This window comes from Symsagittifera roscoffensis, chromosome 10 (assembly GCF_963678635.1).
Source record: "Symsagittifera roscoffensis chromosome 10, txSymRosc1.1, whole genome shotgun sequence".
NCBI lineage: Eukaryota > Metazoa > Xenacoelomorpha > Acoela > Convolutidae > Symsagittifera > Symsagittifera roscoffensis.
In genome coordinates this window covers 39017200-39035423 of record NC_087071.1, presented here as the reverse complement: position 1 = coordinate 39035423, position 18224 = coordinate 39017200, and the positions used below count along the sequence as shown (strand labels likewise).

The 18224-nt window shown below is 35.5% G+C and overlaps 3 protein-coding genes across 6 annotated transcripts in view; all 3 read left to right on the top strand.

The window, feature by feature from the left end:
* The window catches only part of LOC134855437 (adrenodoxin-like), a 327732-nt gene that overhangs the window by 114622 nt on the left and 194886 nt on the right, over positions 1 to 18224 (top strand). The window lies entirely within an intron of this gene.
* The window catches only part of LOC134855234 (cilia- and flagella-associated protein 61-like), a 96439-nt gene that overhangs the window by 45536 nt on the left and 32679 nt on the right, over positions 1 to 18224 (top strand). The window contains exons 18-26 of one of the 4 annotated variants that reach the window (XM_063871693.1): positions 2475 to 2661; positions 3028 to 3202; positions 3604 to 3690; positions 6579 to 6709; positions 7692 to 7808; positions 8712 to 8825; positions 9002 to 9129; positions 10038 to 10245; positions 11059 to 11228. The exons of 1 other annotated variant lie outside the window; for it this stretch is intronic. In XM_063871693.1, coding sequence (XP_063727763.1) covers positions 2475 to 2661; positions 3028 to 3202; positions 3604 to 3690; positions 6579 to 6709; positions 7692 to 7808; positions 8712 to 8825; positions 9002 to 9129; positions 10038 to 10245; positions 11059 to 11228 — 1317 coding nt within the window. The remainder of the gene's footprint in view (positions 1 to 2474; positions 2662 to 3027; positions 3203 to 3603; positions 3691 to 6578; positions 6710 to 7691; positions 7809 to 8711; positions 8826 to 9001; positions 9130 to 10037; positions 10246 to 11058; positions 11229 to 18224) is intronic. 2 more of the 4 variants (XM_063871695.1, XM_063871696.1) reach the window with 2 other exon arrangements.
* LOC134855516 (cilia- and flagella-associated protein 61-like) lies at positions 11328 to 14844 on the top strand. The gene is made up of 6 exons (XM_063872057.1): positions 11328 to 11345; positions 11555 to 11794; positions 12001 to 12230; positions 12470 to 12596; positions 12946 to 13029; positions 13882 to 14844. Exons 1-6 carry the CDS (start codon positions 11328 to 11330, stop codon positions 14020 to 14022), a joined length of 840 nt encoding a protein of 279 aa, XP_063728127.1. The 3' UTR covers positions 14023 to 14844.

Genomic DNA, 18224 nt, shown 5'->3' with positions numbered 1-18224 from the left:
TTTTAATTGTGATTCGAACGATCTTAAAAAATTTGAAAAGTATTTTTTTCAGTGTCGAGAAAAGCCGGTTTGAAATTTTTGATTTTTGGTCTAATTTGGAACTAATTCCTGTTTGATTTATTAAACAAGTATTATGAAAACGTTTTTTTTTTCCAGATGAGATCTGGTTTTTTTTTTATTATTATTTTTTTTTGAGACGCTTTTTCGAAAAATTCGCTTTCCCAAAAAACTACCCGTCAGATTCTCATAAAAGTGGTACCAATGGATTCAGTAGCGTTTCACTTACCTGCTTGCATGAAATTTAGGGCAATTTTTACCCTACCCCACCCCCTACGGTCTTAGAAAAGCTTCACAACTCGGTACTTTTTTCACTTTTTGCCCATTTTTTCGGAAATTTTCGATTTCCTCAAAAACTACCCGTCCAGATTTGGGGTTAAGGGTTTAATCGATAGACCAGGTTGTAGGAAACTCCCATGCACAAGCGGCTGGTCCCTAATTTGCTTAGGGGAAGAGCTATAGACTTAGGAAAAGTCACTTTTTTGATTTTTTTGCCTATTTTTTCGGAAATTATCGATTTCCTCAAAAACTACCCATCCAGATTTGGAATTAAGGGTTTAATCGATAGACCAGGTTGTAGGAAACTCCCCCGCACAAGCGGCTGGTCCTTAACTTGCCTAGGGGAAGAGCTATAGACTTAGGAAAAGTCACTTTTTTGACTTTTTTGGCCTTTTTTCAAATCTTTCCGATTTCCTCAAAAACTACCCGTCCAGATTTGGGATTAAGGGTTTAATCGATAGACCAGGTTGTAGGAAACTCCCCTGCCCAAGCGGCTGGTCCTTAATTTGTCTTGGGGAAGAGCTATACACTTAGGAATAGTCAATTTTTCGGTTTTAAGGCCATTTTGTCAAACTTTTTCGATTTCTTCAAAAACTACCCATCCAGATTTGGGATTAAGGGTTTAATCGATAGACCAGGTTGTAGGAAACTCCCCTGCCCAAGCGGCTGGTCCTTAATTTGTCTCGGGGAAGAGCTGTACACTTAGGAAAAGTTTTTTTAAAAGTTTTTTGGCATTGGAACAAAGATTCAATATACTTATTGTGTGTATTTTTTAGACAATGGAATCCGCTATGCTTACGTTTTCTCGCTTTTGCTTGGTGCTATTGGCTTTGTGTTGAGTTTTTTTGTATGGTTCGAAGAAGTCCAACGAGAAGTTGCACGAGTTACGCTAGTTCTCTTTAATCAGGTCGGTTTGTTCCAGAACGTTTTTGTGATGTCAGTTATAGTCAACATATTATAGTCATATTTGCAATGCTTGGACAAAATTTAATTAATTCGAAAATTAAAGAGTCGTTAGAAAAATGAAAAATACCTTATCTGCGATTTCGCTAACCTTACACCCCCACCCACATTTTTTCAAACTCGTTTTTTCAATAAAACAAAAAGCGCTAGCTAATTCGATTTCATCAAAAATTTGTATAACGTTTTTTCTGAAATAACCAAACAGGTCTCTCCAGCTTCCTGCTGGGCCCCTATTGTCTAAGGAAACACCTATGGACTTGAAAAGTTCCCTCATGAAAACTTTTTACCAAAGCGTTACCAATGAATGCATAAGCTTCTCTTTCACTTTTTTTGCGTAGGAAGGGCGCTATCGACTTGAGAAACCTGAAATTTTAAAACAATTTTAAAATAATCAGTATTAAAATAATCAAACAGGTCTCTCCAGCTTTCAGCTGGGCCCCTAGTATGGTGTGCGCGTTTAGGCTTACAATTGCTTATTTAAGCCTATTTTAAGCCGTGAGAACGTAGTTGTACTCAAATAAAAGCAGTTTTTGAAGTTTTTTAGCGCCATTTTGTAAACAAAGTTGAAAAATTTCAAAATTTCTGCAATTTTTTTTAAACTATTTTTTTTCGGTTTTCTAGTCAATTTTCTTCACAAACTGTTTTCCGAATGTCCTTTTTACTATGACTGTCAAATATGCCTAAGTCGTCTTTTTCGTTCAGATTTTTTTATCTTACCATGTGGAAAAAAAACGACACTAAATTGAAAAAAAAAAATGTTTTTGTATTTTTCTAAAACTGTGGTCGTAACGTTCTCTGTACTTGCACAGTAACCGGCTATCCTTGTTTAACTTGTTCTTTTTTATTGCAATTGAATTAGCTGAAACATTTAGGCAAAAAATGACATGTCCTCATACAATTTCTTTAGTTTTCAGTTTCTTCAGTTAAAAAATTTGTGTCTCTAATTTTCACGAAGACATTTCAAAAGACTTCATGATTCTACCTGCTTTTTTCTAATTTCAAAAGAGGAAGTCGAGCTTCCAAATTTTTTGATTTCCTACGAGTTGTTTTTCCTATCGAGCCATATTTGTGCCGAATAACCAGTATTGCATTTCGGATGTAAAATTTAATGGTACAAATGCTAGTGATAGTAACTTTATCTACATCAAATTATCAAAACAACTTCCAAATTTAAGGAAGTGATGCGTCTGGATGGTAAGTCGTGTCTGTACTACCCAGTGTTCTCCCGCCAATACAATGAGGAGACAGGGGAGAGAGAGTACTCCGAGGAGGAAGCGAGACACACTCTAGTCACGTGTCTGGGGGAGATGGTACCTGTCAGACCCAGGAGACAGATATCATATCCACTGCATATGCTACATGGTAAGACTCATTTCACCTTCTTCAGAAATTTGAATTACGTAAAAATGCAGCAAAAGCACTCAGTCCTTCAGAGTTTAAAAAATATATTTACGTTTTTGGTGTTGTATTGCTAGATTCCTATGAAAGTTTTACATCACAGAATGCTATCCGAAATCACTAAACTCAACCCTTCTAATTAAAAAGTTCAAGTCGTTTGTGTATAAAACTCAAGAAGTACCGCCACAAGTGAGCTAAAAATATTTATCATAATTTTGGATTTTTTTCGGTACCGAAACAAAAGTAGTTCAAAAGTCTAACCAAACTCATTTTTTTACGACGGAAGGTTTCTGGCCCGAAAAATTATGTAGTTATTTAATCTTGTTTTAGGCAACGTTCCATCGGAGCGCGTACTGAGGGAAACACACCCATTCGCGCTGTACTCTCTCAACCGAAAACTAGTTCTGGAGCCCAAAATAGCTATCAATGCCAGAATAGTGGTGGTGGGAGCATCTGACACCAGCCTGGCGTTTCTGGAGTCCCTGGTGTTCAGTGCACATTTGAGGCGAGTTCTCGGATTACATTTGTCGGGTTGTAGTTTTAATGGGTTCATAGAGAATACTGTTCTGTAACAATTTTGAACTATATCGTATTCAGTGTTTCGGTGATTTAATAAAATCTTTTTTTTTAAGGCTAGGGTTTCTAAATTGAGTCAATTTACTTAATATTGACTTCTTGTTTGACAAAAAGCTGGAAAGTAGTCTTGATTTTATCATTGAGTAAATCAAGTTACCCTGGATCCTAGAATTTATAGAACATCAGCCTGCAAGTTGTCTCATGAATGTTGAAAGAAAACCTATTTCAAGAGATCATGATTCTATTAAGTTCTGCTCAAGAGTTATTAGATTATTTCTAGTCGGGACTGTTTGTAGAAATCCTGTTAATCTAATTATTCTGTCTGTTCAGGTTCAACAATGTGACATTGGTGTCTCCACATGGATTGCCAGGGGAGTTGCCAGTCTCAAAGGAGGCACAGGAAATGCTGTCTACAAGGTAATATTGTATGGAGAGTTTTCAAAGAAAGTTACAATTTCTTAACTGAAGTAAGATAATTTTCATTGGACTTGAAATTGCCGTTTGGGTTCCCAGGCTCATTTTCGCCACCTCATTTTTGCATGCAAACTAGTTTTTTAAGTAAGTTAAAATGCCCTAGGGGTCAAAATGGTCATTTCACGAGCCCAGTTCGGTGATAGATATGTTCTGATCAGTCTAGTGCTTTATCGCATATGTTTTCTCGCATTGTTTTGTTGTTTGATAGTATAACGTTAGCTTCATTGTCCACTTATCACACAACCAACATAAATAAAAATAGATCGATCAGACCACAACTTCTGGCCAATCAAACAAGTTTTATATTTAGTTTTTCTCATGACGTACACATCTTGTGATGTGTGGAATATTTTTCACTAGCATGAAAAAATTAATCAGCGTGTTGGCTAAGCCAAGCCAGGTCAGTTTTTCGAGCTGCAAGAGAGGACAAAACAGCAGATCACAAGCTTAATTCAGTTGTAGACTGTCTTTTTCGTCTTGTGATTTGACGAAGGCGATGTTGTAATCTACGAGTCAGTCAGTCTTATCGTGTAATGAATTTATTCACAAACAAAACCGACCACAGAATGGGACCAATGAAGTGTTGGATCTAGTTTTCTCATACGTTTTTAAGCATGTATCGTGTTTTTGATATCAGCACAAGTTCTTAAGAGTTTTATCAGCGGTTCTTATTCTAAGGGCCGACCGACCATTTTAGAGAAGTCGTTTATATAGGTGTTGAAGACCTTTTTTTGTTTTTATTTCAGGAAGTCGTAAAATCTGTTCACGTTCAAATTTGATTTTTCGCGGTTTGATTTTTACTTTTTTAAAAGTTCAGTTCTTTTCCATTGTTAAAAAGAAGGCAAACTGCATTATCGACCAGCAAAATTGTAAAAGTCCCGAAAAACTTAATCGACTTTTTATTTCGAAAGTGAAATTTAATTATCAAATTTCTCAGCGAAATAAAATTTTTTACATATTGATCCAGATTTCTCAAACTGGGTTGATTTTATCAAAAAAAGTCGATCATGGATTGTTCTAGAATTTTAAAGATCATTAAAGCCATCCATTTTTTTTAAGTGGACAATTGAAAAAATACGACAGTTTTTTCTGATCAAAATAACGTATTTTTTGTTTGTTTTCTTGCGTTCATTGGTTTTTCTTCAACTTTCTGTTGGCTATGATTGTAACACTTGGTCAAAGTGAACAGAAAAGCTTATTATAAAGATTTGCACGTAGGGAAAGAAAAAGGAGCCTGTTCTGATAACCAGGAGTAAAATATTTGTGAAACATTATCACAAGGTCAACGGCCATATCCTATCAAAACCTCTCATTCACGAGGACAAGTATAGTTATAAATAACAAGTTAACGTAGTCTTAAACCCGCTTTCATACTATGTTTCTGAGCTGATGTATGTTCACGCACTCTTAATCAGTTTTGTACTTTGGATTATGTTGGGCCTGGAAGTACCCAACTTTTCGAAGTAGAGCCTCTCGCTCAGTTAGTGTATTGAAATCAGATGGAGCCGCATGCACCCAACTGATTTCTTTCAAGCATATTGGTGTTGATTCTGTTTTAATTTTAAAAGAGCGTTCATTATTATAATTTATGTAGGTCTTAATTATTTTTTTTTTCGCGAAAAATGTCTTATAATGCTCTTATCACTACAGCAGTGCATTCATAAATGTTAATCATTTTGTGCATGCCATAAATAATATCTTTTTGAGTTAGATTCAAATTCATCTGCTTAAATTTTGGACACTTGCGCTCTTCATTTACGAAAACGGAAAAACGTGAACGACTTCTAGTTTCGACTTCTAGTGGATTTTAGTTTTTTGGATTTCCCAGCGGAATAAAATTTTGCCCCTTGACCCTGTTTTTTTTCTTGTTCTGATTACACTTGCGATCAGCTTAGTGTATTTTTATAACCCTCGTTTTTTTAAACCTACCTGTCAAATATTGTTCATTAAAAGTGTTCAGTTGTTTGGAAATTTCACTGTAGCATTGGAAAATGCATAGCATCTGTTCTTTTGTATTTATAGCTAGTGTTTGATGCCTATTAAAGTTGGTTGAATGGTTAGTGTGTGAGACTCTTAATATCTAGGTCAAAAGTTCAAATCTTACACGTAGCCCATTTTTTTTTTACTAATTCGAGGCTTATTTCTAATTTTTTGTATTGCGCTTGATAGAACTGCTTTGTCGTGTTCTGGCTAGTGTTTTCGAAGCTTTGCCTCTGTGTAATCTTTGATATTATTTGCTCTAGATAACCAATATTAATGTTTAACAGTTTTAGTGGTTAATGTTTAAGAGTAACGAACGAAGTGAAGACCTTTATATAGGTCTTGCTGATTCTGTTTCGGTTTTTTCCAGCCAGGAAAAGTCTTAAAAGTCTAATAACTACAGGTGTGTTTTTTATGAATGCTTTTAGGTATATATGCACTTTTTGAGTTCAATTTAATTTCAACTGCTGAAAGTGACGTTAATAGCACTCTCCAAATACGAACGGGGAACTGGCGCGAAAAAACGTGAACGATTTCTAATTTTGAAATTGGAATTATATTTTTAGTTTTCCAGCGGAATTAAAACTTCACCTATTGATCCAGTTTTCTCTAGTTGGGTTTATGTTATCAAAAAAGCACCAATCTTAAATTGTTCTATGAATTCAAAGAGATTACAGGGCATCTATTTTTTTTCTTTGAAATTCGAAAGTTGAGACTTTTTCAAAGTTAATGTTTTTATGTTTACACTCTTTCATTAATCCTTTCCAATCTTCGATTGGCTATGTTCATTTTCATTGACTTTAACAGTCATTTACATCATCAGTGATGATTAAGTGTTGATTTATTTACAGCCTGAGCTTCACCCGTGAGCGTCTCTCTCGAATGTGTCTTCGCAGTTGGGTCACAGTGGTCACTGGCAACATGGTCCACATAGACAGAAAGAGCAAGCGCATACACATCCAGTCCACACTCCACAACAAAGGCTAGAAAGCTTGAACAAAATGTCAAACATTGATATCTCCTAACTAAGGTGCGACAAATATAAAGAAGTTATCTTGAAATTTTGAAGTCTCAGATTTTCTTCTTCAGATGCAAGCCACCTGCTTTGTGTAGGCGCTGAGGTTTCTCTTGTCATAAATTTCTGAAAAGACGTTATATATTTGAGTAGGTGGTACATTGATGCACGACATTATAAAATGCTTCCTTTTTTTGCTCATTACCTATAGATTTCACGACAACAATATTTTTTCGGTTTTTGTTTTTTTTCCTTTCTTCCACTTGATAAGTTTTGGCTTATATTTAACTGGCTTTATAGCTTCATGTTTCGTCTTTTGCATGTGTGTTTTGAGTGTGAGGGGGACTTAATGCAGGGTGGCCGCGGTATCAGTGCCAAATCAGTGCGAAGCGTGATCTGTCAGTGTCAGCAAAAGAATATCAGTGCCACGAGTTTTTTTCATCGCTGCGCTTTTTTACTGAGTCGTTAGAAAGGATAGTTCTTCAAAAAATGTCAGTTCTTGGTATTTATTTTCATCTGTGCGAATATCAGTGCCGTAAGTGCCTGCGGCTTCTCAGACACTGGCCACCCTGCAATAAATTCTTTTGAATTTTTGCGGCTTTTTTTCAATTTCTTTTTTTTAGGCTGAATAGATTTCTGCCTATATTATATCGGCATGGTAGCCTCATTCATATGTTCTTAGGTTTATTTGGTTTTTACCGCTTTGTAAGTTTTTTCTGACGACCGATAAAATCTTAAAAACGTCACATTCTATTGCCTTGGCGTTTTTTTTTCAAAACTAGCCTTATTCATTTTGATGGATCTAGTTTTTTTTCGTAATTTTCAATTTTTTACCCACTTACCAGCTTTCTTGTTTCGGTATTGCAAATGGTGCGAAGCTCAGCTTCACCTGTGTTTGATTTGTCAAGTATAGGAAAACGATAGTGGAGAAAAAAGGTTTAATTAACAGGCGCACTGGAGGGACTGTCTTATGACCATCTGGTGTTGGCCACTGGCAACCAGTACCAGATCCCATTCCCACTTGGCATGTATGGAAACAAAGATGAGGACGAGATTAGAAAGGACTGTGAGTAAAGTGTAACTGTTGTCTATTTCAAAAACTTTTTGCTGCTAATTGTGGCGCAAGTGGTAGTGAAGTTTGCAAGCTATCATTTGGTTGTCGGTTCGAAATTCGCATGTGTGCCACAATTTGCAGGTTTTCAAGTTAGGCTTAATTAATTAACCTGCGGATTGGTTCAAGGGTTAAGTGGTGTAACTGCTGACTAAGAAAAGTGCATCATTTAGCCAATATGCAAGTACGCTTTTAAAATGAATCCATCACTTTTCTTTCAAATTTATAAACGTTGGGAAAGACGGTTTCTTCTGAAACTATCTGTAGTATTTTTTTATTGAATGGTTTGTTGAAATACTTTGGAAAGTATCGGAAAAACTGATGTTACTTAATTTAGTATATTTTGTACTCTATAGGTTATTCTATGGAAGGGTTTCTTGAAGGTCAGTTTAATCTCTCAGAACTTTCACGCCGCTAATTGTCTCGTATTCAAATATTATTGATCCTTTAAGCCAGAAGTATCGAATGCTAGAAAATTATGTTAGCCAATCAGAGTTTAGTATTATCAATGAATTTGAAAGAATCAAGCTGGGAAATCAGTCATTTTTCGAATTTTTGAAGAAAGTTGATGACTGAAATTTTTGGTGCATTTGGTTCTTTTGTGATGAAAATAAACAGCCAAAAGGTGTAACTGATGGTTTGTGTTGTGAAATATAACGCTGCAAGATCAGAAAATCAAATGTCATTAGAAACAAGTTAGATGATTATAAGTGATAGTGATTCAAATAATAATTCTCCTTTTGATCCACAAGGAAAGTTTTATTCAATTGTAAAAACCAGTTTTGGGCTGATGAAGGAATTAATAAAAGAGTAACTTCAGAAAGATTTCATATGTGTCTCAGTTTGCACTTTTTTCAGTCTCTGCTCCCCCTAATGTGTTCACGATCAACGACGACTTTGAAGCAGACCATTTACTCTACTATGTGCGCACCCACCTCACTGCGCCATCAACTGATCACGTGGTAGTATTAGGTAATTTCTTCTTCCTTTACATTCGATCATTAAACATCTATTCTGAAAAGTGAGGAACCTCTTTCTGCAATTTTTCATTCACTTCTGCAAAAAAGTTTTATGGAAAAATGTATGGTTATAAAAATGGAAATTTTCTTGTCTCCATTGTTTAATTTTCACTGAAATTGTTTGTTTAGGAGGGGGTACAGTGGACATGTATGGGTGTGTGAGGATGCTGTTGAATAATGGAGTGAAGGGGGACAAGATCATTCTGGCCAGGAGGGAGTTGGAAGAGGGCGAACCCACTTGCTTCAACAACCCACAGGTGCGAAACCAATTAGATATTTGGGGTTATATAAATGAAATTAAAGAAAAAAAGTGGTTCTAGCAGACCAATCTTTTGGCATAAAAATTGAAAAATGAGTCTTTTAGCAGACCAACCTATTACAGAGATGGATATTTGATTGACAGACTCAAAGAGAGGCTCAGTCTGGGGCCAAACTTCCCCAATTAAGACAGTTATCTCACGATTTATCAACAAAACTATCAGCTTCAAAAACACAGCAGCCTAAATTAGCGGCAAAATAAAGTTTTACGCGCAATAACACTCATGTTGAATTGAAGCGCAGCGCAGCAAGCGTTCGCTAATAGACAATGCCGCGTTTGAAAAAAGCTATCACATTTTATAATTGTTCTGAGTCTGCTAAAAAACCGGTCTGCTAAAATCCCCAGCACCGAGGAAGCTGTAGGCCTTAGCAGTCCTGTCAAGGATAATCCATTTGTGTTATCCCACATTCCAGATAGTGTTATTTTGTTCAGCGAAATTCTTTTTTTTTGCGACTCAAATTCATTTTTTTTGCATTCAGAACTTTCACGTGGTACCACTATTGCGGCCAAACTTGGTAAGGCTGTGGTAGACCTGAAGCTAGAGGTCAAGTGAGAGCTCGTTACCACACACTATCACACTATAACCACGAGGTAAATATTTGCGAGCGAATCGTACGGAGGGATAAGTTCGGATCGCTCTTTGCGGGAGTTTTTTCAGAATGTCGAGTTAGAATAATTTTTGTATCCGATAAAGCTCGAACCTGTTATCCCATGACAGCTGCAGTCAGATACCCTCGAACAACTGCGCTGAGGGTTGAAAAGAAGTTCTCGGCTTTATCAGTGGCGTTTTGATCAGTTGAGTACAAAACCTGGGATTTTTCAAATGACTCTTCGATTGTATTTTAGGTTGAAGAACTAATCGATTCAATGTTGACGAAGAATGGCGTGCGTGTGTTGGATAAGTGTGAGCTGTACAGCTGGCGACAGTCTGACTCCACCCCTGATCACCCAGTGTGTGAAGTGTCTCTCAAAGTGGATGGGGAGTGGGAGAGTTATTCTTGTCAGTGTGTGATCTCATTCCAGGATAAGAGGGTCGACTTCCACGCTTTCAAGGGTAAGTCAGCATCCTCCTTTAGGGTATCAATGTAAATTCTTTTAAAAATATTGATACATGAAATCCCTAAGAAATAGTCTTCAGAAATCAGGCAACCGAACAGTTTTTAGTTATTTTAAAACAAGTATGAGTTATGTATGGGCGTTTGATCTGAATCTAAAGTCAAATAATGATATCTATAATTTGACTTAGTTTTTTTTAGTGGATTGTTGATCTTATAGTTTGTATTTATGAATAGACGCTATCTAAAAATCTGGATTAATAGCTTTTAATTTACTTGCAAAATACAAAGAGTCTGAAGTTGGTCTCATTTACCAAAGAATAATGAAATCAACAGCGGATATAGGGGGAGGGGCTGCAGGCGCTTCGAACCTCAGGGATTCGACCACATAGCGACCTAAAGGGTCCCCCTTTGTACTAATTTGAGGTATTCTGTTTTGGCTAAAGGCGCCTGTGGCGCCTATACTTACTAATTTAGAGGGTGAAGCATGCGCAAAAAAAAATGCGATTTTTTTAGTCAAAATTTTCCAAAAGTGTCTCAAAACGCTTTTTTTGCCTATTTTTTCAAAGTTTTGCCTGCTGCGCGAAAAATGTGGCCAAAACAGGATCTTTTTAGTGCCTTGGTAGAGCTAGGAAAATCAGCTTAGTCAACCTATAAAAAAATGTCGCCAAAATTTTTGAATTTTAAAAACAATCCGCCCCCTAGAGATAATCCTAGATTCGCCCCTGTGGAAGAGTGTAACACGAAGTTGAGAAATTCTACCGTTTCCTTTTTTTGGAAACTCCTTTTTTCTAGCATGTCGCATATTTCAGCGGTGAATGACAGCTGTCTGGTGTTCGACAGTCGCCTGGTGATTGACAGTGACTTCCACACCAATGACGTCTGTGTCAGAGCGGCTGGACCGCTCACCAAATTCAGTAGGAGATACCACGCAGACCAGTGGAGTCACGCTAACTTCAACTCACACCAAGTCGGGTCGGAGGCAAGTTTGCTTATTTGTTTGCGATCTCTCTTTGTAGTGTAATAGTTTTTGTAGAATGCTTAATTAGTGTGTCGATTGCTCCTATTTTATACTTAAAAAATGAGCAAGGAAAGTGCTGTTGGCTATAAGTTTTCTTGCGCTGCTATCAGCAATCAAATGTGAGCATAGTACATGCAGGCCTTACTGATTGAATTTGTCATTTAATAATAGGGGGAAAACTGTTCTCATAGTTTATTTAGAAGGGCATTTTGTTCACATGGTCTAATTAGGGGAAAGATAGTTCACATGGACAATTCAAATTTTTTTTCTAAAATCTGTGATTTTAGCTGGCGCACTCGATGCTTCGTCTGTTTGACCCCACAATTGAACAACCCAATGACACGGAAGATGACTTCGACCTTGAAGGGGAAGACGACAACATGAGACAGCAGCTGAACAACATGATTCCGATTTATTCCAAGCCAACTGTGGTGTATTGTGTGTTGCCGGGGGAGTTTGAGTACTTGTGTGTGAGGAAGCCGGACTTACTGAAGAGGGTGGAAGAAGCTAGGAAGGAACCGAACTATGTATGTATACGGTTGTTGTTTGTACATGAGTTAGAAACTATCACAAAAATCTGGTCTGCACCTCCTCATCGCTGGCAGCCATTTATAATAACAAAAGAAATTTTGTAAATAAAAGCGTCCAGTCTTAAAAGTTGTGCGGCTTGATGAGCAGCAATGCATTAAGAGTAATTACATTAATAGTAGAAAGCATTCGTTTCCTGTTCCAGGGCAAAGAGTACGTCACTGGCTCTCTTGAAACATCCGAGGAACCAACCAAAGGAGACAAGTCTGGCTACTTCATGATCCACGTGAACAACTACAGCACAGTGCAGACGGTGACTTGTGTGAATAAGAGAGGGGAGGGACATAATGGGAGTAAGAGGAGTGCTCTGAGGAGTGGGAATATTCTGTGTCTGTATGGGAAGAATGAGAAGTTGCTGAATAGGATGGTGTCTAGGTTAGAGTCAGTGATAATTGCCTATTTTTTCGGCTTTAATTGTTTAAAATAACGCAACATAGTACCGTATTTGACAATTTCCGGATTTGATGATCTATTTTTGCGATACAATCGAGCTCTAAATTGTTTTTTTTTTAAATTATGGGTTGTTCTATGGTATCAAATATAAATTGTACCGAAAGCTTTTTCATAAAAAAACTTTTTCGTGGAAAACTACGAGACTATTTGTTTGTTGCTAGATTCGAAGAGGGTTTGATAAAGGACTTCTACACATACTTCGAGGAGCCCTGGGCCATGGCTCTGTTCCACGACAGATTCGAAGACCTCCTCCTCGAGATCAGAGAGATACTCACAAACCCACCTCCAGTGAGACATTTATATAGATAAATTGTTATGATCATCGTGAAATGATAAAAGAAAACATGGTATGCGACATTGATATGAGGCTATCAGATATGAATTTGAAATGAATTATGAGAATTAAATCACTGAAATCATTGATTGTTCATGAATGTCATTGATTGTTCATGAATGTCTTTGATTGTTCATGAAAGATAACATGGTTTCAAAGTTTGAGCGGCTGAATATTACCTCAAAATAAACACTTGCCCACCAAAAAGTGCTGTGGCATGTATTGGAAAAAAATTAACCATTTTTCGAAAGTTTGATCCATGCAGCAAAAGTAATGACGCGATTAACGGTTATCTGTATGTAGGTTCAAAGTGGAGATGAAGGTGAAGACGGCGAGATGAATTCGTTCACGCAGAAGGTCCGTGCCATCATCGAGGAAAACATGGAGGTGAGCAAATCAGAAAAGTCTTATCTTGGATTTTTCCCACCTTTTTAATATAAGAAAAGTTCGCAGAAGCACGAATGAGGAATCGTTCTTTTTTTTAAAAAAATGATGAAAGATGGGTTCTACCATGCTGGTGAAACGTCATGCATGCAAATCATGTGAACTAGCAATGCTGCTTTTGAATGTTTTGATATCTGATTTTAGACCTTCAAAACCCATATTTGTTTTATAGCAACTGATATTATACTCGTACCGTGCCGCTTTGGAAATATAAGCAATGATGCTTGACTTACACATAATATAGTTGTGTACGCAAATTTAGCTCTCAAGTTGTTTTCAAAAAAATTTCAGCCTTAAATATTTTTCAACAAATTATAATTAAATGTACTTCTATTAGTTTTAGTTTTCCGAAATAATTTTTTCGACCACGAACTTGAAGGATTTTTGTATTCAGTTCTGTTAATATTTTTATTTCATTTTTTGGATACAAAATCAAGTACCGCCACCAAAAGTTAGATGGGGTAGAGTAATATGTCACATTGAAGCAGTTTCTGTCGTAGTTATATCAATATTTCGAGTTTTCGCAGTTTCAAGGAAAAATGGGTCTGAAGTTTTGCCTTAACAGGATGAGTCAATTTTCAGATTGGCTCAATTCTTGTTGAACTTTTAAAGATTTTGTTATTGTTTGATAAGATTTATGATATATAGCCATTGTAAGTATTCAATTAACCATTAGTCCGTCCTTCACATTCAGAAAAAAAACGATGGAATTGATAAATTTTTTTTTTTGCAAAAATAACTGGTGGGAAGCGGCTTTTCTTAATTAATTTGGTTATTTGTTTATTTTTGTTCAAGATGAAGTCTGGAGAGTGGAACAAACTGATGAAGGAGTTCCAGTCTGGAGGGTACAAGAAGAGTGTGGAGACCAGACTGCTGGCCTACTTGAGCTACAACTACTACCACCTGCCAATGTATGCCAAACCAGGCATGCTGTAAAGGCAATACTTGGAAGAATGGAGTCATAGATAATTGAAGAGAACAAATTGAAATGGCAAACTAGTTGACTAAACTCAAAAGTTATGATATTGGATACAGAGCTGGAGGACGTCATAATGAGCATGACGTAATAATGTGCACAGAATTGACACTGCTCCACATTCTAAAATTAAATTCTAAAACCCCGGATTTAGAGTTCACTGGTGTGAACACAATATCATTACCGTCTATTTACAGCACTGTGCCGGTTTTTGCATACATTTGAATCAATTGCTCTAATTAGAGCTGACTTTTGACTAATGGACTTAGCTACTCACATAACTCCATAAAAATCATGTTCGACGATCATGCAATTTCATGCGGTATCAAATAAAAAAACTAAAACTTATCTCTGTATGTGGGTGTTTAAGTTAGAACTAGAGACTGTTATGTAAATATATACAAAACCATTAAAGTGTATACTGTTATGTAAAATATGAAAATGTCTTATAATGTACAGATTATTGAGTCCAGCTTTTCTCGAACAAATGCAGTTGCTTTCGCGTTTTAGCATTCTTCTGTGTGTAGATCAAAAACTCACGTGATAAATTCAAATAATGCGTCTCAACTGTTTAACCAATATTTGTGTAAAATGTAAAAATGTCTTTTACTGCACAGATTTTTTAGTCCTGCTTTTGCTCGAACAATTCGAAGTGTTTTCGCATTCTAGCTTTCTTCTGTGTATAGATTATAAACGTAGGTGATAAATCCAAATAATGCGTCTAAAATTTAACCAATTGAAAAAAGTCCATCTATTTTCTGAATTTAAATGTTTTTCTATTATTTGTTCGCATTTTAGGTAAATAAAGTAGCAGAATGTATTCAGTTCATTAACTAATGACGAATATAATAGAAAATTGAACTGCCTCTCGTGCAGTCATCAATCCATTCCGAGCTTTTCTGAGTTTCTAGTGATCGACTACTACTTTCAAAAATGTAATTAAATTTACCAGCGAAAGAAATTTTGAACAGCGGAATGCAAATTTTAACTTCGATCCAGTTTTCTCAAAATTAGCAAAGTCTAACAAAACAGTATGAATCATAATGTATTCTATGAAACGATTGTAAAGTGATATATTTTGTACGTTGAAGTTCGAAGGTTGAATTTTTTTTTTGCAAAAATATCAACTCAATATTTGTGTTAAATTTGATCAAGAAAAAAACAGACTGGAAGTTATTTTTTTTTCAGATAACAATTTTTTCCTTGTGCTTGTTCAGCTTACACACTTTGTAATTTGGGAGGTATGGGAAATCGACATGAACGAACATCAACCTAAGAAAATAAAATGTACGCTTCGAAAGCAGCTAATTTTTGCTTCGATTTGCAACAAGAATGGCTTGACTGCCAGTGAACAGTCATCATGTATGGGAGTTATATTCAAGATAATCAGTTTTAACTTTTTTCAAGTTGCAAGTCTGTTCGAAATGATTCAGATCACGATTTCATTTCAATACAACATGTGATTTGAACTGCCGCAGGACTCATGGTGCAGTCAGCTTAGTTAAAATAGTTAAAGTGTTCGTGGCTAATTAGCGCGATTTTTCAGTTAAAACTTACCAAAAAAGTCTTAAGCTCTTGCCAAGCAAAGCTTAAGATTTTTTAAATGACGAATAATATTTTAGCTAAGTCCAGTTTTAACATGTTGCAAATCAGAAAAAAATAAACAATCAAAGACTTAAGTAAAAATATGTAGTTTTATTCAACCTCATGAAATAAACCACACGCTAAACCATTTTAGTTTAAAACCAATCAGATTTTTTGTAAAATGGTCTCCTGACTTATTTTTATATGAAACCAGCAGCTTTGAAAGTAGCTGATTATTAGCTTTCTTTAGTCAATAGAGTGTTTTTTAGTCCTCTAGATACTTATACTTTATCGCGTTATAGTTTTGCTTTGTGTTCAACAACAAAACATTAATTTTTAATTTGAATGAAAAATTTTGAATTTTAAAACTTATAGCTTTCTTGAAAATTTTTAGAGAAAAAAAGAGCTTTGCTAGTCTGGTGCGTCTAATAGACTTCTCTAACTAAGTTTTCGCCAATTCCAAGAAAACTTTGAGTTTGGTTTACTCCTATGATCCGGTATTATTAATCAATTTAGTGTCTCGCACTCAGAGATACGGTGAGTTATTCTTAAGGATAAAATTAATACATATAGTATAAAATTTTCATTAAAATCTAACATGATCTGAACAATCGCGGTGGTTGCAAAACAAAGCGTTGCTCATATGATTGACGCTTCGAAAATCGCATCGTTTGTACAATGAAACAAACTTTGAATTTCCTTATAAATCAATTTTTTCATACAAAAATTAAGTTAATCGTGAAAAAAGCAACGCCATTTTCTATTGAGAAAATTATTTTAAGCGGCTTTTCTGGAAATTTTTTTGAAATGCCTCAAAAATGGAATAATTGTAGAAAAAAGTGGCATGTACTTATTTTAGGTGGACACTGAGATTTTCATACGCAACAAAACCTCCTAAAAACCAGCTGCAAAACAAAAAGAAATCGTAAATTACAAAAACAATTTCTAACACTAGAAAAAAAAAATCCGAAATCAACCAAGAAAAGTTATACGGAATTTTATCTCCCAATCTAAAATATTTTAAAAAGTAGAAATCCAACAAACATTTGAATAATTAGTACACTCTCAAATTTTTTCCAAACAGTCAATTTTTTTCGTTATATACTTAGAAAAATTATTAATCGATAGACACTTTTCAATCTTCTGTCTCCAATAGTCAATTTATAAAAATGTCTCATTAATTGTTCAATGAAATATACCGATTAGATCTCCTGAAATCATCTCACTCTTCATTGCATTCCACTGCTATTATAAGCCGACCTTACTCCAAAATCAACTAGATCTATAACTTTAGTTCAGAGACCACCATGTCAAAAAAGGCAAAACCCTCATATCCGACAACTTAAAAAATTATCATATAAAAGTTTTAACCCTCCTCCATCAATCTAAAAACAGCCAACAATATTGAGTACAGTTAGAATCCAAAAACCAAGAAAAACACTATAATAGCTTAAAGTAAAAAATCAAATGATCGCTTAGCCTAAAGACAATCTACCTCAGAAAAACCCCCCATCATCCCAAAAAAAAGGAACAAGAGTTGGACACCTAAACCTTTAACCAAAACTACAGAATTCCCTTCATCCAAACCTCTTAAAACCCAAACCATTTGTAGAAAAAAAAAATAGACCTCACTCCACATAATTTTGAAAACACAAAAAATGATTTGCAAAACTAATCACTTTTCGAATGCTCACTTCAAACTCAGTTATACAAGTTTTTTGAACAATTCTTTTACTTTTTCTATAGATTTTAATAGTGTCCTGAGTTTTTGCATTTTTTTGCAAATTTTAGAATTCATAATAAACATAGTTGAAGTTTTTCAGACTGAAAATTTTCTTTACCAAATCATCGATCACCTAACCAGGTACGATAAGGAAAGTATTTTTTATAAATGATCAGAAATTTGTTAAATAAAAAGGAGAAGACTTTGGGATATTTTCATCGTTTTTCTTTTTTTATTAGCTTTTGTCATTTTGACTCTTTATAAAAGTACAAGGAAGCACTAATCGCATTTGATTTCGCAGATTTTTCGATAATACTTTTTGACAAAGAAAATTACCAAGAACACAAATGTTTCTCAACCAATTGACAACATATAACCATACAAAATAAGAATAGCTAACCTAACACCAATAAAAGCTTCCCCACCTGTCCCCCCTTTCAATAAGTCAACCAAATTAGCCCCAATAATCTACTCGTTTAACTTACAGTGTCCATCTCAGACCTCACCTCTTCTATCCTACCCGTTTTTAGCCCCAGATTTTCATCTATCTCACCACAATTGGGCATTGAGGACTCAATGCAAACTGTTTTTGACATTAAACTCAGTTTAAATTCCTGCAATTGATACGTTTGTTGAAATTTTAGATTCCGAAAAAAGCCCCACTATTTTTGCAACCACATTTACAACCTATAACTCTTCCATCCCTGTAGTAAATTCCACTTAGAGCTCTTACTCACTGCTGCTACCCCCATTCTTTCTCCTCTTTCCAGTCATGCCTCCCATGTCCCTAGTCCCATGCTGATGACAATCTTGAGTATTGTCTTGACAATTTCAATAAAAATATACAACAAATGT

What these genes read in the sequence shown, in the direction of transcription:
- LOC134855516 (XM_063872057.1), top strand. An exon ending in CTAGGAAGGAACCGAACTAT is followed by an intron (nt 11,795 to 12,000) that starts GTATGTATACGG and finishes TTCCTGTTCCAG; the next exon opens with GGCAAAGAGTACGTCACTGG. An exon ending in CTGAATAGGATGGTGTCTAG is followed by an intron (nt 12,231 to 12,469) that starts GTTAGAGTCAGT and finishes GTTTGTTGCTAG; the next exon opens with ATTCGAAGAGGGTTTGATAA.